Raw genomic sequence first — 18,011 nt, forward strand, 5'->3', positions numbered from 1 at the left:
AACTGAAATAGATTTGAAACATTAATTTGCATAATGCATCTGCTCCGCTGCTCTAAGAGTATTTATATCCCTGTGAGTTTAACACTTCATGACTGAGAGCTGTCCTTCATGACAACAGAACTACAATTATGACTTTTATCGTGAGCTTTTTGTGGATATTGATATTCTTAATTCAGAGTAAGATTTTACAATTTATTGCTCCTAAAATGACTTCCTTACAAGTAATATGTAATCTAAATATGTAATATGTAATTTAAATATGTAATCTGAATAATACTTCTGCCTTAAGAGAATGAGATTAATTAAAATTAGACAAAACGAACACAGTTCAATTAAGTTATTGAATTTCTCTGTTTCAGAATCCAGAGGACAGGTCACTGTGACTCAGACTCCTGCTATGAAAACTGTTCTCCCAGAACAGAAAGTTATTATAAACTGCAAAACAAGTGCAGATGTAGCAGATCTTTGTTCTGGGGATTACAGCTGTATGGCCTGGTACCAACAGAAACCTGGAGGCGCTCCTCAACTCCTCATTTATGATGCTGAAGAACTTGAGCCTGGGACTCCATCTAGATTCAGTGGCAGTGGATCTCATAGTGACTTCACTCTGACCATCAGTGGAGTCCAGGCTGAAGATGCAGGAGATTACTACTGTCAGAGTTACCACAGTGGTGATGTGTTCACACAGTGATACAGAGCCGTACAAAAACCTCCCTCAGTCAGACTGCACAGTGACTGTACTGCTACAGCTGTTCCTACTGCAGGTGCTGAGGGGGAAGAGACAGTGACATGGAACACTGACTGAACTAAGATTCACTGAGCTAAATATATCAGTGATGCTGACTATAATGTAAACTTATCCACCTTCATGTTAAGGCATTCCTGAACTGACAACACCCGTAGGTCCAGACTACATAAATATGCCGGCCCTTTTGCTGTGGCTAGCAAACCTTTTAATTAACATTTCAGACAATAAGTTGAATGGTCTCTATCTATGTGAAATAATGTCTCACATAATTTCAGAATAAATATCCCCGTCTCTGTTATGTCCCTCTATTGGGTAGTTAATTTCAAGTTAAGATTGAACCATATTTACTGAGATCATATAACATGATTATAACCCACTATAACAACCTGAGGTTCTGTCATACAAGAGACAGTGGCATGAAACACTGGTTAGTGAAGTCAACTTAGAATATGTTTAGAAAGCATCATTCAGATCACATGTTCCCCATCATCATCATCATCATCATCATCATCATCATCATCAATGTAGTGCACCTTCAAAAGTTATTTGAAGTTCTGAAATACCCACAATACCAGTCCAATATGCAAAATAAGATGTAGAGAAGTAAAGAAAAAGAAGGTGATGTTACATCAGCATCAGCCCCCCTAGATACAATCCCCATAATCCACCTCAACCAAATATTGACCATCTAGCATTATATTAACTATTTTCATGAGCAGGTTACTGACTGTTGCATCTATGGTTGAGACATGAGGCTGGATCTGTGAATGAGACATGCTGCTGGGCTCAAACAGACATACAGTAATATCTGTCATTAATTACATGGTGGCATATCTGTTGTGTCTCCCTCCCTGAATCCACCATAAAGGTTCAAACCCTCACATCTGGCCCAGTCCATGGTGTTTCAGGCAATGAAACTGGTCAAATGCTAGACTGGTAGCTGTGGGAGTGAAACTGAGATTTACATAGACAGGGCTGCGTGGTTCTGCTTGTCCCAGAATAGAGCAGCATTGTCAGAACAATCTTTATTTGAACTAAGAGGCAAGAAGATATCCACAACTTAATCTCAAAATAGTTTCAGCACACAGCACTACTGATATTATTCACTATTATACCGTAACATTCAGCTATAAAACACTAATGTTTCCAGAACTAGCACCATGTGGGGACTCTATAGACCACTACAATGGCTTCTAGACACTACAGTGACTTCTCCGGAAGGCGGCTGAATCACCGGTATCGTCATGGACGACCCTGTAAAGCTATAAGACACTGAGCTAAATATATCAGTGATGCTGACAATATGTCAACTGACACTCTCATGTCAAAGCATTCCTGAAGTGGCAACACCCGTAGATCCATACTACATAAATATTCTTTCCATGTTGCTATGGCAAACAAACGTTTTCGTAGCATGTCACATAATACATTGAATAGACTCCATCTATGTGCAATAGTAATGTCTCACATTTACAGAATAAAAAACCCAGCTTCTGTCAGGTCCCTCAGTCAGGTATTGAATTGCAAGTTAAGATTCAGCAATATTTATTGAGATGAAATAACATGATTGTAACCCCCTAAAACATGCTGTTGTTCTGTCAAGGCAAAACGCCTCTCCTGCCACACCTGGCTAGATCCTTTCAGCACCTTCCCAGGCCTTTAATTGAGCCGAGCTGAGGCTTGTTAACCACTTAAGACACTGATTGGCTGAACAATCAGCCTCTACCTTTAAAATGCTGCTGCTCACACAGATCTCTCCAATGAATGGAGGTTGTGAGAAGGTGAAGGAAGCATGGAGAGGTCAGGAACAGAAGTTGGGTTTTGGAGAAACACCATCAGTGCTCTGCAAGCAGTGTAGCTGATGAAGGTGTGGCAAGAGCTTGGTGAACAGATAGATGCAATTGTGGACAGTGAGGAAGGAGGAGAAGAGCCGAGTGTAGTGGGAAGATGTTTGTTGAGGAAGAATGGCGTCAGACATGATAAAGAAGAATCTGGTATAATAGGAGTGACATTTTTGAGGAGGTGGACCCCTGCCTTTTGGTTAGATTCATTTGTGGTTTCAGGTTGGGTCAGAAAAGAGTTGGGTGCAGTTGAATCAGTGAAGGTAACCTGTGATGTTTGTTTCTCCTGATTAGAGGGAGCGGACGCTCTGCGTCACTCAACTTGGGTCAAGATCGGTTTCTTGCTTTGCTTATACCAACAGGGTACATGTAAAAACACTCCCAGTGTGAAGTAATGCTCAATCGTTCCGATTGTGTTGTGATTGTGACGTCATGTAAAACTTTACACAGTGTGAAAATGTTCCCAGTCAGTTGCACGTGCGTCTGTGTGGATGCCTGAGCTCCTGCAGATGTTTCTCTCACACCACCTCACCCTTGACTTAGCTAGCTAACTAGCATAATTAGCTGTAAACTGGTCAAGATAGCTTGTTCTCAGAGGTCTGCAGTTTTAACTTGTTTGTATAGTTAACTCACTAACAAATATATGCACTGTCAATCGAAAACGTAGCATCAAAGTCTTTGCAATCGCTGTTAAATCTCTCCTCACATCAACCCTCAGCACTTTGACGCGCAAGTCCGGGTGTTTATATGCTGACCTCACACCTCAACAAGCTTCTGATTGGTCAGAGTCAATAGCCCTGGCCACCATTGATTGTCAGATGTGTGAAGCAAATGTGCGTGCCCACAGAACCGTTTTTAGAGGTCAAGGGAAGGTGTGAGAGAACACCCTATTAAAAGGTGGAAATCATCACACCATATGGTGAATGTGGTACTCTACACGCCACCGCAACATCCTCACGAGCTCAGCCATCCACATAAAGAAATGGGCATGCAATTATTGTATTGGGAACATTTTCATGCTGGGAGAGATGTTACAGCATGATTTTACAATCAGAAAACAATCAGAACGGTTGGGAACTATTTCATGCTGGGAAGATTTTTTCATGACACAGGGCACAATTGTAAGGGGTGAATTTTGGGATAGCATTAAGTCTGGAGGTGGAGCAATTGAAGTTTAAAATTCGTGGTGTTTGTGACGCCCACCGTTTGGTGAGACACAGACCCGGTGGGGAGAGTGTTGAGACAGAGGAGTCATTGTCAGTCCTTTTGATTTGAGTCTGACAAAGTCATGTTAGGATATATTAGTTATTCTGTTAGAGCTTTTGTGCAGAATCCACTGCTCTGTTTCAGTTGCAACGTTCATGATCATGTTGCAGCAGTGTGTAGGAGGGAGATTCCACGGTGTGGGAAGTGTGCAGGAGGTCATGGGACAGAGGACTGTGTAGTTTCGCTGGATAAAGTTGTGTGTGTCAACTGTAGCGGTGCTCCTGTTGCTGGAGATCGGAAGTGTCAGGTGAGAGAGAGGCAGGTTGATGTGACCAGAGTAGTGCAGAGGATGTCAAATGCTGAGGCAGTGAAGGAAGTGGAAGAGGATGGGTCAAGGGTGAGGGATCCCAGTGAGTAGTAGATTTGTGCCAGCACAGAGGGATAGGGCAGCGAGTGAGTTATGCTTCAGAAAGGTTGTCTTCTTAGCGTTCATAGCAATGGTTATCAACTGTACCATAGAAATGGAATGTAAATTACAGAGAATAGCTGTTGTGGTGGCAGCTGCAGAGAAGTATTTGGGTATACGAGATCCGACTTCAGAAGAGTTACAGGGCGTTTTGGAGTGGTAGTGTTCCGTCCTCCCAGGCGGTTGGCATGGTGCAGAAGCAGATAGGGTCAAAGTAGTGGAATGGGGTAGTGGGTTTTAATGTGTAGGTGGTAGATGATGAGAAGTACCTGGTGTACAAGGTTTTACTCTAGAAGAGTTATTGGGGAGGTGATTTTATTTTTATGAAATAGTGTGTGTAGGGTTAGTTGGTGGTGCAAGTTTGTCCATTTGGGAACAGGAATAATAAAGATAATATAATGTAGATACTGTAGGCTGTGACTGGCCTCACAATTTAGACCAGTAGGTGGCGGTGTATGCACCTTTTAAATTGGATGTAATCCGTCAACCCAATCCCAAAGAAGAAGAAGAAAAACTCTTCAACTACAGTTTCCCTGGGAACAATAAAGTATGTTTGCATAGAGAAGACACTTTGCATAGACAGCACATGCTTCAGTGTTCTGAGAGTGTTTATATCCCTGTGAGTTTAACACTTCATTACTGAGAGCTGTCCTTCATGACAACAGAACCCACAACAACCATGACTTTTATCACCATCTTCATCTGGACACTTGCTTTCTGCATTCAAGGTTACAGTTTTTGGAACTTATTGTTGAATATAATTAAATCTACGGTGTATACATGTACAGTATATCAATGTTAATATTTATTTTCAGAACTATTCATTACAATATGTAATATTTCATTTAAATAAATGTTTATTTTTTATTTTTCAGAAGCCAGAGGACAGTATGTTGTGACACAGACTCCTGCAGTGAAAACTGTTGTCCCAGGACAGCAAGTCTCTCTGAACTGTAAAACCAGCAGTGATGTGTATGGTAATAACTTCCTAGCCTGGTACCAACAGAAACCTGGAGGAGCTCCTAAACTCCTTATTTACCGTGCTACAACACTTCAGTCTGGGACTCCATCTAGATTCAGCGGCAGTGGATCTGGGAGTGATTTCGCTCTGACCATCAGTGGAATCCAGGCTGAAGATGCAGGAGATTACTACTGTCAGAGTTTACACTATCCTGGTAGCACTCAGTGGTTCACACAGTGATACAGAGCCGTACAAAAACCTCCCTCAGTCAGACTGCACAGTGACTGTACTGCTACAGCTGTTCCTACTGCAGGTGCTGAGGGGGAAGAGACAGTGACATGGAACACTGACGGAACTAAGATTCACTGAGCTAAATATATCAGTGATGCTGACTATAATGTAAACTTATCCACCTTCATGTTAAGGCATTCCTGAACTGACAACACCCGTAGGTCCAGACTACATAAATATGCCGGCCCTTTTGCTGTGGCTAGCAAACCTTTTAATTAACATTTCAGACAATAAGTTGAATGGTCTCTATCTATGTGAAATAATGTCTCACATAATTTCAGAATAAATATCCCCGTCTCTGTTATGTCCCTCTATTGGGTAGTGAATTTCAAGTTAAGATTGAACCATATTTACTGAGATCATATAACATGATTATAACCCACTATAACAACCTGAGGTTCTGTCATACAAGAGACAGTGGCATGAAACACTGGTTAGTGAAGTCAACTTAGAATATGTTTAGAAAGCATCATTCAGATCACATGTTCCCCATCATCATCATCATCATCATCATCATCATCATCAATGTAGTGCACCTTCAAAAGTTATTTGAAGTTCTGAAATACCCACAATACCAGTCCAATATGCAAAATAAGATGTAGAGAAGTAAAGAAAAAGAAGGTGATGTTACATCAGCATCAGCCCCCCTAGATACAATCCCCATAATCCACCTCAACCAAATATTGACCATCTAGCATTATATTAACTATTTTCATGAGCAGGTTACTGACTGTTGCATCTATGGTTGAGACATGAGGCTGGATCTGTGAATGAGACATGCTGCTGGGCTCAAACAGACATACAGTAATATCTGTCATTAATTACATGGTGGCATATCTGTTGTGTCTCCCTCCCTGAATCCACCATAAAGGTTCAAACCCTCACATCTGGCCCAGTCCATGGTGTTTCAGGCAATGAAACTGGTCAAATGCTAGACTGGTAGCTGTGGGAGTGAAACTGAGATTTACATAGACAGGGCTGCGTGGTTCTGCTTGTCCCAGAATAGAGCAGCATTGTCAAAACAATCTTTATTTGAACTAAGAGGCAAGAAGATATCCACAACTTAATCTCAAAATAGTTTCAGCACACAGCACTACTGATATTATTCACTATTATACCGTAACATTCAGCTATAAAACACTAATGTTTCCAGAACTAGCACCATGTGGGGACTCTATAGACCACTACAATGGCTTCTAGACACTACAGTGACTTCTCCGGAAGGCGGCTGAATCACCGGTATCGTCATGGACGACCCTGTAAAGCTATAAGACACTGAGCTAAATATATCAGTGATGCTGACAATATGTCAACTGACACTCTCATGTCAAAGCATTCCTGAAGTGGCAACACCCGTAGATCCATACTACATAAATATTCTTTCCATGTTGCTATGGCAAACAAACATTTTCGTAGCATGTCACATAATACATTGAATAGACTCCATCTATGTGCAATAGTAATGTCTCACATTTACAGAATAAAAAACCCAGCTTCTGTCAGGTCCCTCAGTCAGGTATTGAATTGCAAGTTAAGATTCAGCAATATTTATTGAGATGAAATAACATGATTGTAACCCCCTAAAACGTGCTGTTGTTCTGTCAAGGCAAAACGCCTCTCCTGCCACACCTGGCTAGATCCTTTCAGCACCTTCCCAGGCCTTTAATTGAGCCGAGCTGAGGCTTGTTAACCACTTAAGACACTGATTGGCTGAACAATCAGCCTCTACCTTTAAAATGCTGCTGCTCACACAGATCTCTCCAATGAATGCTGCAGTTGCTGAGGGGGAAGAGACAGTGACATGGAACACTGATCAGTAGAGGAGGTCAACTTTGAATATGTTAGAAAGCATCATTCAGATCACATGTTCCCCATCATCATCCTCATACTTGTGAATAATTATTGTCATGGTCGTAAAGTTCACTTATAAAAGTTACATGAAGTTTTAAAACATACATTACCTGTTCATAATCAGAGTCTGATCCACAGATATATGAAGAAAAAAAAAAGATTGTGATGCTAAATCAAACACCCCATATGTACCTCAACCAAATATTGATGTGATCATCTAGCATTATATGAACTATTTTGATGAGCAGGTTGCTGACTGTTACATCTGTGAATGAGACATGATGCTGGGCTCAAACATGAAACATGTTTGAATAATATATATTTTATCTGTCATTAATTATATGATGAAATATCTGTTATTGTAACTTCCCTGAATCCACCATAAAGGTTAAGTCCAGTCCCTCCCTCACATCTGGCCCAGTAAAGGGTATTTCAGGCTGTGAAACTGTTCAACTGCTAGACTGGTAGCTGTGGGAGTGAAACTGAGATTTACATAGACAGGGCTGGGTTGTTCTGCTTGTCCCAGAATAGAGCAGCACTGTCACCAGATGTTCACCGTCCCCAGAGTGTTGGAGGTAGAGAAGACTCTGACTATAGTGAAGCTGTGATACTGGTTATATTATGTGGATCATGTAAAACAAATGTAGCTTCATGTAGGTGTGATCACATTGGTGAGAGTCCAAGATATCGATCAAATGTTCAATAACATTAGTTTACTGTCTTTATGAGTCTATAAATCAAGCAGGTAAAAAAACGATCCAAGAAAGATGAATAAGGAGTACTATCTACTGCATGTGTCTAGACCTCTCCTGTTAATCTGTTAACATTGTAGTATCTAGACCTCTCCTGTTAATCTGTTAACGTTGTAGTATCTAGACCTCTCCTATTAATCTGTTAAAATTGCAATATTTTCATAGAGACAGAGTTTCAAAGTAAAATACCCGAAAAAATTATCTGAAAGAAATATCAAAGAGCTTGTTACTTACTTCCAACATCAAGTCTGGTGCCGCTACCAAAAGTGTACCACAGTGATACAATCCCTATTACTGCTCGTACAAAAACATCCTGCATGTTTGGCAAGCTTAATTTCTTTAGACTGTGGTTCAAATAATTAACTCTGATATAGTATGAATACTTTTCAGAAATGATTTAATCTACTCAATTAGAAATAAAGTGTTTTTGATTTTGATTTCCTTAACATTGACCAAACCTGACTTTTTCTTGTACATTTCCTCCTAGGTGCAGTATGTTTTTTCATACAACTAATCTAAAATGTAGGCTAAGTACTTTCATAGTTTAAAGGCAGGTCAAATTTGATTAGACGTTTATAACATTTATATTCAAATTGGCCATAGTATGTGTAGGCCTTGTGTATTTTTAAAAAATCATCAAAAAAAGTTAATTTGAAAAATCCTCAGTATCAAGGCAAAATGTATTGAGATATTGAAACACGGCATCAAAAGGTGAATAAAATAGTTAATTTAGTTGTTTACTTACTTCCAACATCAACTCTGGTGCCACTACCAAAAGTCCACCACAGTGATACAATCCCTATTACTGCTGGTACAAAAACCTCTCTGTGTTGTGTTGCTGCAGCTGTTACAGTGAAGATCACTCATACAGAATCATAATCAATACAAATACACTTTAACATCTTCCAGGTAGAACAAACACTTCATATAAGCTGTTTCTAGGTAATACAAATATGAATTGTATCTTAAATCCAGTGTCACGGTTGTCGTAGGATGAAGAAGGAGCGGACCAAAGTGCAGCGTGTGTGTCGTTCCACATTTTATTTATACTGTGAAACCATGCAATACATAAATAAACTGAATGACAAAATCAACAAAACGGGACACAGAGGTGAAACATACACTACTCAAAATGAATCTCCCACAAACCCAGGTGGGACAAACACCAACTTAAATATGACCTCCAATTAGAGACAACGATGACCAGCTGCCTCTAATTGGAGATCATCCCAAACAAAGCCAACATAGAAATACAAAACTACAACATAAACATAGAAATACAAAACATAGAAAAACACCTCCTGTCACGCCCTGACCTAATCTACCATAAAAATAACCTCTTACTATGGTCAGGACGTGACATCCAGATTAGTATTTTTTCCTTTTTCTGTGTATCAGGTGTTCTCCTAGTCTGTAGGTACAGTCCAGCATTAGATCAGTGTTGCTAGTATTCCTCCATATTGTCCATGTCACGTCCTGACCAGCAGGTGGAGTAGGTGTTAAGTGTTGGTCAGGGCGTGGCAGAAGAAGTTGGGTTTTCTTTGTTCTGTCTAGGTTGGGTGTTTCTATGTAGAGGTAATTGGGGTGGACTTCCAATTGAAGGCAGCTGTGTGGTGTTGCCTTTGATTGGAAGTCCTATATTAGTTGGGTGTGTTTGTCTGTGTGTTTGTGGGGAATTGTTGTGAGCACTGCTTTGTTTGGTTTAGCCTGCCACACTGTCACATTGTGAGTACCGTTCATTGTTTTGTTTATTGTTTTTTTTTTCAGTGGATGCTCTACTCCTGTTTTTGAACATTAAAATATGAGTATCCACACTTCCGCTGCGCCTTGGTCCTTCTCTCTCCCGCACGACTTATTCCGTGACAGAACAAAGAAAACCCAACTTCTTCTGCCACGCCCTGACCAACACTTAACACCTACTCCACCTGCTGGTCAGGACGTGACAGTCCATATGAAAGACAACAGCAGCAGCAGTAGTGATAGTGATCCATGTTGTATATTCCTTTATTAAACATGTTGATATCAGATTTAACAGTGGCGGTAAAGTCACAGAGGACAGACAACACTACCAGAGGAATCCTACCAGCTTTAGTTTAGAGAAGTGTTCACTAACTGATTAGAGGAACTTACATGAGAGACCAAGCATGAGTGAACAGACAGTTCATTATATCTGATCATCATCAGAATAAAAATATGATGGTGGTGTGACATAAAAGTTGCCAGTTAAAAGGAATGAAGTAAACAGTTACTGTTTGATGTTATTAAAGGGGCGGCATGTATCTAGTGGTTATAGTGTTGGGCCAGTAACCGAAAGGTTGCTAGTTCAAATCCCCAGGCCGACACGGTGAAACAACTGTCGATGTTCCCTTGAGCAAGGCATTTAAGCCTAATTGCTCCAGGGTCGCAGTTAATAATGGCAGATCCTGGTCATGACCCCCCTCTCTGAGGCTGTCTCAGGGGGAGTTGGGATATAAAAAAAAATAAACATTGTTAATTCACACGTGTGAAATAGGACAAATATAAGCACCACCTAGTTATTATGAAAGAAAACTCATGCAGGACAAAATATATTCTAATGGGAGCCTACTTGGAAACTGAAATAGATTTGAAACATTCATTTGCATAATGCATCTGCCCTTCTGCTCTTAGAGCATTTATAGCCTTGTGAGTTTAACACTTCATTACTGAGAGCTGTCCTTCATGACAACAGAACCCACAACAACCATGACTTTTATCACCATGTTCATCTGGACACTTGCTTTCTACATCAAGGGTAAAAAACAATAAGAGCTATGTGTTTGTACAATGAAAAGTAAACAATTTGAGTGAACTGAAAGACTGAGATTGTGTTTTTAATTCCAGGTAATGTACAATTACTTGTTTTCTCTGTTTCAGAATCCAGAGGACAGGTCACTGTGACCCAGACTCCTGCAGTGAAAGCTGTTCTCCCAGGACAGACAGTCTCTCTGAACTGTAAAACCAGCAGTAATGTGCATGGTAACTGTTACAATGGTCAGTCATGGGGCCATCAGTGTCTATCCTGGTACCAACAGAAACCAGGAGAAAAACCCAAACTAATGATGCTCCCAGGGAACAAACTCCATTCTGGGACTCCATCTAGATTCAGTGGCAGTGGATCTGGGAGTGACTTCACTCTGACCATCAGTGGAGTCCAGGCTGAAGATGCAGGAGATTACTACTGTCAGAGTTACCACAGTGGTAATGTGTTCACACAGTGATACAGAGCCGTACAAAAACCTCCCTCAGTCAGACTGCACAGTGACTGTACTGCTACAGCTGGGACCTACTGCAGGTGCTGAGGGGGAAGAGACAGTGACATGGAACAGTGGTCACTAAACTGTGCCATGTGACAATATGGCTAGGACACAATCATTCAGATCATATGACATTCATCATCATGGTTGTGATCATAGAATGTCCTATTATAACTATTTAATATAATAAGAATTTAGTAGGATCTCTGTGGTTGTGACTGGTTATATTTGTTATGACCTGGAAGTTCATAACATTTTTTGAAGATTTAAAAACAATACCAGTCATAACTCCACAATTACAGTCCATAAGAAGTACAAAAAGGGGATGTAAATAAATATTTCTTAATTTTAGCCCTGTAAAACAAGTTCCCATATGCACCTCACAACCAAATATTGATGTGACCTAACTTTATATACACTATATTTAATGAGCAGGTTAGTGACTGCTAGATCTGTGAATGAGACATGATGCAGGACTCAACCATCAGACACATGTACTCTACTGGTGGGAGGAGCTATATACAGTATCTACATAAAGTATAATAACAATTGTATCTGTCATTAATTGCATGGTGGCATATCTGTCATGTCTTCCTCCCTGAATCCACCATGAAGATTCAAATCAGTCCACTCACATCTGGCCCAGTCCAGGGTATTTCAGGCAGTGGTCAACTGTTAGACTGGTAGCTGTGGGAGTGAAACATAGATTTACACAGACAGGGCTGGGTGGTTCTGCTTGTCCCAGAATAGAGCAGTACTGTCACCAGATGTTCACTCTGTCCCCAGGAGGTTAGAGGTAGAGAAGGCTATATGACTATCTTGATGTGGACAACTTTTAAATGTGGACAACTTTTAAAACAAATGTAGCTTAAGGAAGGTGTGATCATCACATTGTTGAGAGTTCAAGATATCGATATTGAGTTTAAATTATTCCTTGTCTAGTACAGACAAGGATGACAGAAAATGTAGTGGTTGTTCTGGGACAGGTTCAAGGAGACATGCCATTCCACTGAACCTGTCCTGGAGATGGTTCCTTAGCCACTGAAGATCCTCCTCTGTGAGCTCTCAGGACAGAGGGTTGTAGTCTTAGGCCGGGTACAGGTCCTCCACTGAAAGCACCTGGTTGGGCACGGCTGGCTTCCTCCACTCAAATTTCACATCCGTACGGCCGATATTGTGAACCGCCAAAATAGGCTGCATGGCTACACTTTTGAGCTCCACGGAAGCATTCGCATGTGGTAGAGAGAATCCCCTAGTCCAGGGGTTCTTAAACTTATCCGCCTGGGACTCAAATTAGAAATGCTGTGTTTTCCTGGGACCCAAGCTTATGAAAACATGCAACTATACCTACATATCGGTACATTTCATTGCCCTTATGCCTAAAACAAATGCAATATAGAAAAAACAAAAAAAACAATGAAATACTCAAATATTTTTTCATGTTTATCTTTCCCCATTAATAACTGTCTATGTTGGAACTGTTGCTGTTAAAATACAATAACTTAATTCATTCTGAACTGGAATAAACTGACTGATCACATCACAGATTTATAACAGAACCACAGGAGGATGCTGAGGAGGAAGGTTCAAAATAATGTCTGGAACGGAGCAAATGGAATGGCATCAAACACCTGGAAACCATGTGATTGATGTATTTGATACAATTCCGTTCCAGCCATTACCATGAGCCTGTCCTCCCCAATTAAGATGCCACCAACCTCCTGTGAACAGAACACACCCAGACTCAGTTTTTGATAGTGCAACCCTGAGTAACAGTACAGATAAAACATGATCAGGCCTACTGTACATCTCACTGTAGAAATGATTGTTGAAAAAAAGTATAGGTTGGAACTGTTGCTGTTAAAATACAATAAATAACTTATATTCTTAACTGGAATAAACTGATTGATCACATCACACAGATGTAGACCAGCACACACACACTCCTAATGAGAGGTGTGGCTGGTTGAAGTTTTCAACAAGCAGGTCTATTCTGGGCTCAGTTTGACAGTGCAACCCTGAGGTCATGTTCAGCATTGAGTCTGTTTCTGTACTTGTTCTTTAAGAACGCCAGAGTTGAGAACCCTGACTCGTATAGGTCTGTGGTGCCAAACTGGATCAGAACATCTACTGCTTTCCCAGCCAGGCAGGAAACCCCTTCCTGCTGTAGATGAACAACCCAGAACTGTGTGAGTGTGTTTGCCTCAAAAAGCATCTTGCTGCCATTGCTTGCTTGTAGTGTCACTAAGGCCTCCATCTCTGGCAGACTTAGTCCTAGGTCTGATGAGGACACTGCTTGAAAGGGATACCTCACCCATTGAAGTTTTTGAGATCTCTGTGGGTTAGGAAAGTACCGGTCAAAGTTCTGCTGCAGGCTGGCCATGTGCTCAGCCATATCCTTCTTCACAGCTTCACATAGGGGGGAATCTATCTGCTGCATGTGAGCTGACAGAACAGAGAACAGCCTTCAGCTGTGACTGCCACAATCCCAGGCGTGCAGTGAATCCTCTGATGCCATCTTCAAGCTCCAAAATGGTTGATTCCTTGCCCTGGAGTCTTGTGTTTAGCTCATTGAGCCTTCTGAAAATGTCAACCAGGTAAGCCAGCCTAGCCATCCACAGTTTGTCATGGAAGAGGTCTGCAAGGTCGTTGTCCTCTTTCTCCAGGTAGGCCAGAACCTCCTCTCAGTTCCCACAGCCTCTCCAGGACCCTCCCCCTGGACACAATGAAAGAGCAGGTGCTCATGGTCTGCTCCCATCTCCTTGCAAAGCTCTCTGAACAGCGTTGTTTGAAGAGGTCTCTTCGTGGTCAGATTCACCATCTTTAAGACTGAGTCGAAAACAGCCCCTAGGTTAGGTTGTAATGCTTTGCTGGCCAAAGACTCCCTGTGCAGAATACAATGTGTCAGTTTCACACCACTCTGTGGACATGAGCTATGAATCCGGAGTTGCACCCAGTCATGCATCTTGCACCATCAGTGCAAATCCCAGCACAATTTGCCCAGTCAATTTGTAAGTCTTTCAAATGAGTGACTACCACCCTAAAAATGTAATCTCCCCTTGTTGTTGTTTGTAGATGGTCACAGAAAATAAATTCCTCCTGGATATTATCCTCAAATACGCATCTTGCATATACCATCAACTGCAGAATTTCAGCCACATCTACTGACTTATCTAATTGAAGAGATAATTTATTGTGCTGATTCATCTCATCTATCACAGATGCTTGTATGTCAACTGACATCTCTTATTCTTTTGCCCACTGTGTCATTGGAAAGTGGGACTGAGTCCACTTTTTTTGCTGCCTCCTCACTCAGAGATACACAGACATCCCTCAGGCAGAGTTTGATGAGATCCTCTCCTATAATGTGGGGCTTCTTTGCCTTGGCTATATTTAGGTTCACCTGGTATGAGTCTTTGAGGATAGCTCTGTTCCCTTTGAATGCCTGTTAGAGGGGCAGAGAAAGCCTCTTGTCAAAAACCACCTACAACAAACTATTTACATTTTTTTATCTAAATATGAACTACTCTTGATTTATCTTATCAGCTGTGTGTGTGTTATGTCTACATCTGTGTGATGTGTTAAATCATTTTAATTAGAATAAAAAAGATGACTTACAGCAAGCTGCAGAGAGTGGCACACACAGCGAATAAGAACCAGATATTTGATATCAAGTCCTTGCTGGCTTCCCTCAAATCCTTGCTGGTGTAACAGTGTGGGTTCCGTCCCTCTCTTCGCCCCAACCCGGGCTTGAACCAGGGACCCTTGCACACATCAACAACTGACACCCCACGAAGCATCGTTACCCATCGCGCCACAAAAGCCGCGGCCCTTGCAACGCAAGGGGAAACCCTACTTCAGGTCTCAGAGCGAGTGATGTCGTCACTGATTGAAACGCTATTAGCGCGCACCACCGCTAACTACTAGCCATTTCACATCGGTTACACTCACCCCCCTTTTGACCTCCTCCTTTTCCGCAGCAACCAATGATCCGGGTCACGGCACCAATGTAACAGTGTGGGTTCCGTCCCTCTCTTCGCCCCAACCCGGGCTCGAACCAGGGACCCTTGCACACATCAACAACTGACACCCCACGAAGCATCGTTACCCATCGCACCACAAAAGCCGCGGCCCTTGCAACGCAAGGGGAAACCCTACTTTAGGTCTCAGAGCGAGTGACGTCACTGATTGAAACGCTATTAGCGCGCACCACCGCTAACTACTAGCCATTTCACATCGGTTACACTGGCTTCCATTGTATTCAATGTTAGGGGCTGCAACAATGTCATGTGTTTTTGACCAGACAGCTTCAGATAGATGTGCTTCACATAGAGACAGAGGGGAGATGTTTTGCTCACGAGGTTGCTTTCTCCACTCTTTTAGTTTCTGGTCAATGTTTTGGGGAAGCCTGGCTTCCTTTGGCATTCATGAATACATTCAACTAAGAAACTACATCAAGGAAAGTTACAGTAAGAGCTATCTTCAGCAAAGTACACATCAAATAAAGTGACTTGGAAATGCCTTCCAGTGAATGTCAAAGTTTCATTGGTCAAAGTAGTAAAAAACACAAAACATAATATGATACAGTACAAAGCAGATTTATGAACCAAACAAGTATAAAGTGGTAAAATTAGAGTTACTACTCATATGGTATCAGTTATACATGTTATACAGATATTGTTTAGGAATGGATCTGATCAGAATAGCCTACTCATATTTATTGTATTTACAGAATATGAACATAAATTACTTTTAATCACGTCAACCATGTTAGATCATGAGCTTGGTTACGAACATAAATTACTTGGTACATTCAACAGCTCACTAAAAAGTTTAAACTTAAGCTGGGCTTTTTCTTAAAGAATAAGTCTTGTTTTTAATTTCAATACTAGAAAAGACCTTGTTGCAGCCACTTTCTAGCCTTTGTTGGACTATGGTGATATTCTGGAATGTTCCAGGATCTTACCTGCACACACTAGACATTCTACCATGATGCTGTTAGATTAGTAACCAACACAATACCTCTAACACATCACTGTACCTTGTATCAGTTAGCAGGATGGCCATCCTATAAGGACCGACGCTGGAGATGAGAAGCAGGTACGGGGAGTTGAACATTTAATGCGGAACAGACAGGTAACAAGACAGGAACAGCGTCAGCACACGGGTAACAACGACATAATAACATTAATGAAACAGCGGGAAACAGAGTTGGGGAACTGACAAATATAGAGGAGGTAATAAACAGGTGATTGAGTCCAGGTGACTCCAATAATACGCTGATGCGCATGACGGGGAAAGGCAGGAGTGCGTACTGATGGTGGCAGGAGTGCGTACTGATGGTGGCAGGAGTGCGTAATGCTGGTGGCAGGAGTGCGTAATGATGGTGGCAGGAGTGCGTAATGATGGTGGCAGGAGTGCGTAATGATGGTGGCAGGAGTGCGTAATGATGGTGGCAGGAGTGCGTAATGCTGGGGAGCCTGGCGCCGCAGGCGTGACACATTCTTAACTGAGAGGTAAAAGACTCAGTGGTAAATTTGTCTATGAGGACATCTTAGGGCCACTGCCATTATATTTAAGCACTTTATTCACCCAACAGAGTCATGGACATTACTGTCTGAGATCACAGAACTGTATTTTATATAATGTTCCCAACACAAGAACAGAGTTTGGTAAGAGGGCTTTTAGATTTTCTGCCCCATCATCTTTTTAAATCCTATATTGGAGGACTGCTGACCAATGACTGCATATGTTTTTAAATTTGCTCTTTTAAACTGTCATGCGTTTTGCACTGTTTTAACTTCCATTCATTGTTATGTTTTATGTGGTGTTGTGTCTCATGTGTATACTGTATGCTGCTCTCTTGACCAGGGCTCACTTGAAAAATATATAAATATCAATGTGACTTCTCTGGTTAAATAAAGGATAAATAAATACAGTGAAATATTAAGATGCAGAGGAGATGCTGGGTTTCATGTATTGTAATGATGGTCTACAGAGTACAAGTGTGTCTGATCAGAACACAGGAGAGGAGGAAGGGAGCTGAGCTCAGTCAGGAACAGAGTAGCCGTCATACACAGTGGAGCCCCTCTTCTCTCAGTGTCAGTCTAATAGTACAGTAGTACATTATTCAATCCACTCAGTCCACACAGCTCACTGCACTAACACTACTCCCCCTGCAGGGGGCGACACATGACCAATAATCACTGGGAGGTGTAAACTGACTGCTATTCCTCTTTTCCATAGATATGTTACCATACCATATGACCATAAAACGAATCAACAGACAAAGTTATATATGTTCTATGATAACGTGATATACTGTAGGAATGTATGTTTTATTCTCTCCTTTATTCATTATGGGTTTGTGTTGTTAAACAGTAAATGTGATCATATGTGATAGCCCTTAAACCAATAATATCCATTCTCTATTCTTACCCTTTTATTCACTTAACTTATTTACATATTAATATGGACTTCTATTATTATTTGGTGAAAATTGTTGGCGCAAGATCAGATTGTAATGGAATCTCAGTTCTAATCTGATGGATACTTAGTGGTCTAAGTTAATGGTGGATGGGGAGAAGATCAGAAGATGATTTGCATAGTGTTGATGCTCT

The 18,011-nt window shown here is 41.3% G+C and overlaps 1 long non-coding RNA gene and 1 gene segment (V, D, J or C); both read left to right on the top strand.

Annotated features, from left to right (window-relative positions):
• The first annotated feature begins 2 nt into the window (after positions 1 to 2).
• On the top strand, positions 3 to 1,046 carry LOC115180099 (uncharacterized). Its single transcript, XR_003873038.1, has 2 exons — positions 3 to 177; positions 360 to 1,046. It is a non-coding gene; the product is annotated as an uncharacterized LOC115180099 (long non-coding RNA).
• Positions 1,047 to 10,684: 9,638 nt separating this feature from the next.
• LOC115180094 (Ig kappa chain V region K29-213-like) lies at positions 10,685 to 12,789 on the top strand. The segment is given in 2 exon segments: positions 10,685 to 10,889; positions 11,012 to 12,789. Coding segments are annotated over 2 exon segments (417 nt in total).
• The last annotated feature ends 5,222 nt before the right edge of the window (positions 12,790 to 18,011 follow it).

Source organism: Salmo trutta, chromosome 40 (genome assembly GCF_901001165.1).
Source record: "Salmo trutta chromosome 40, fSalTru1.1, whole genome shotgun sequence".
Taxonomy (NCBI): domain Eukaryota; kingdom Metazoa; phylum Chordata; class Actinopteri; order Salmoniformes; family Salmonidae; genus Salmo; species Salmo trutta.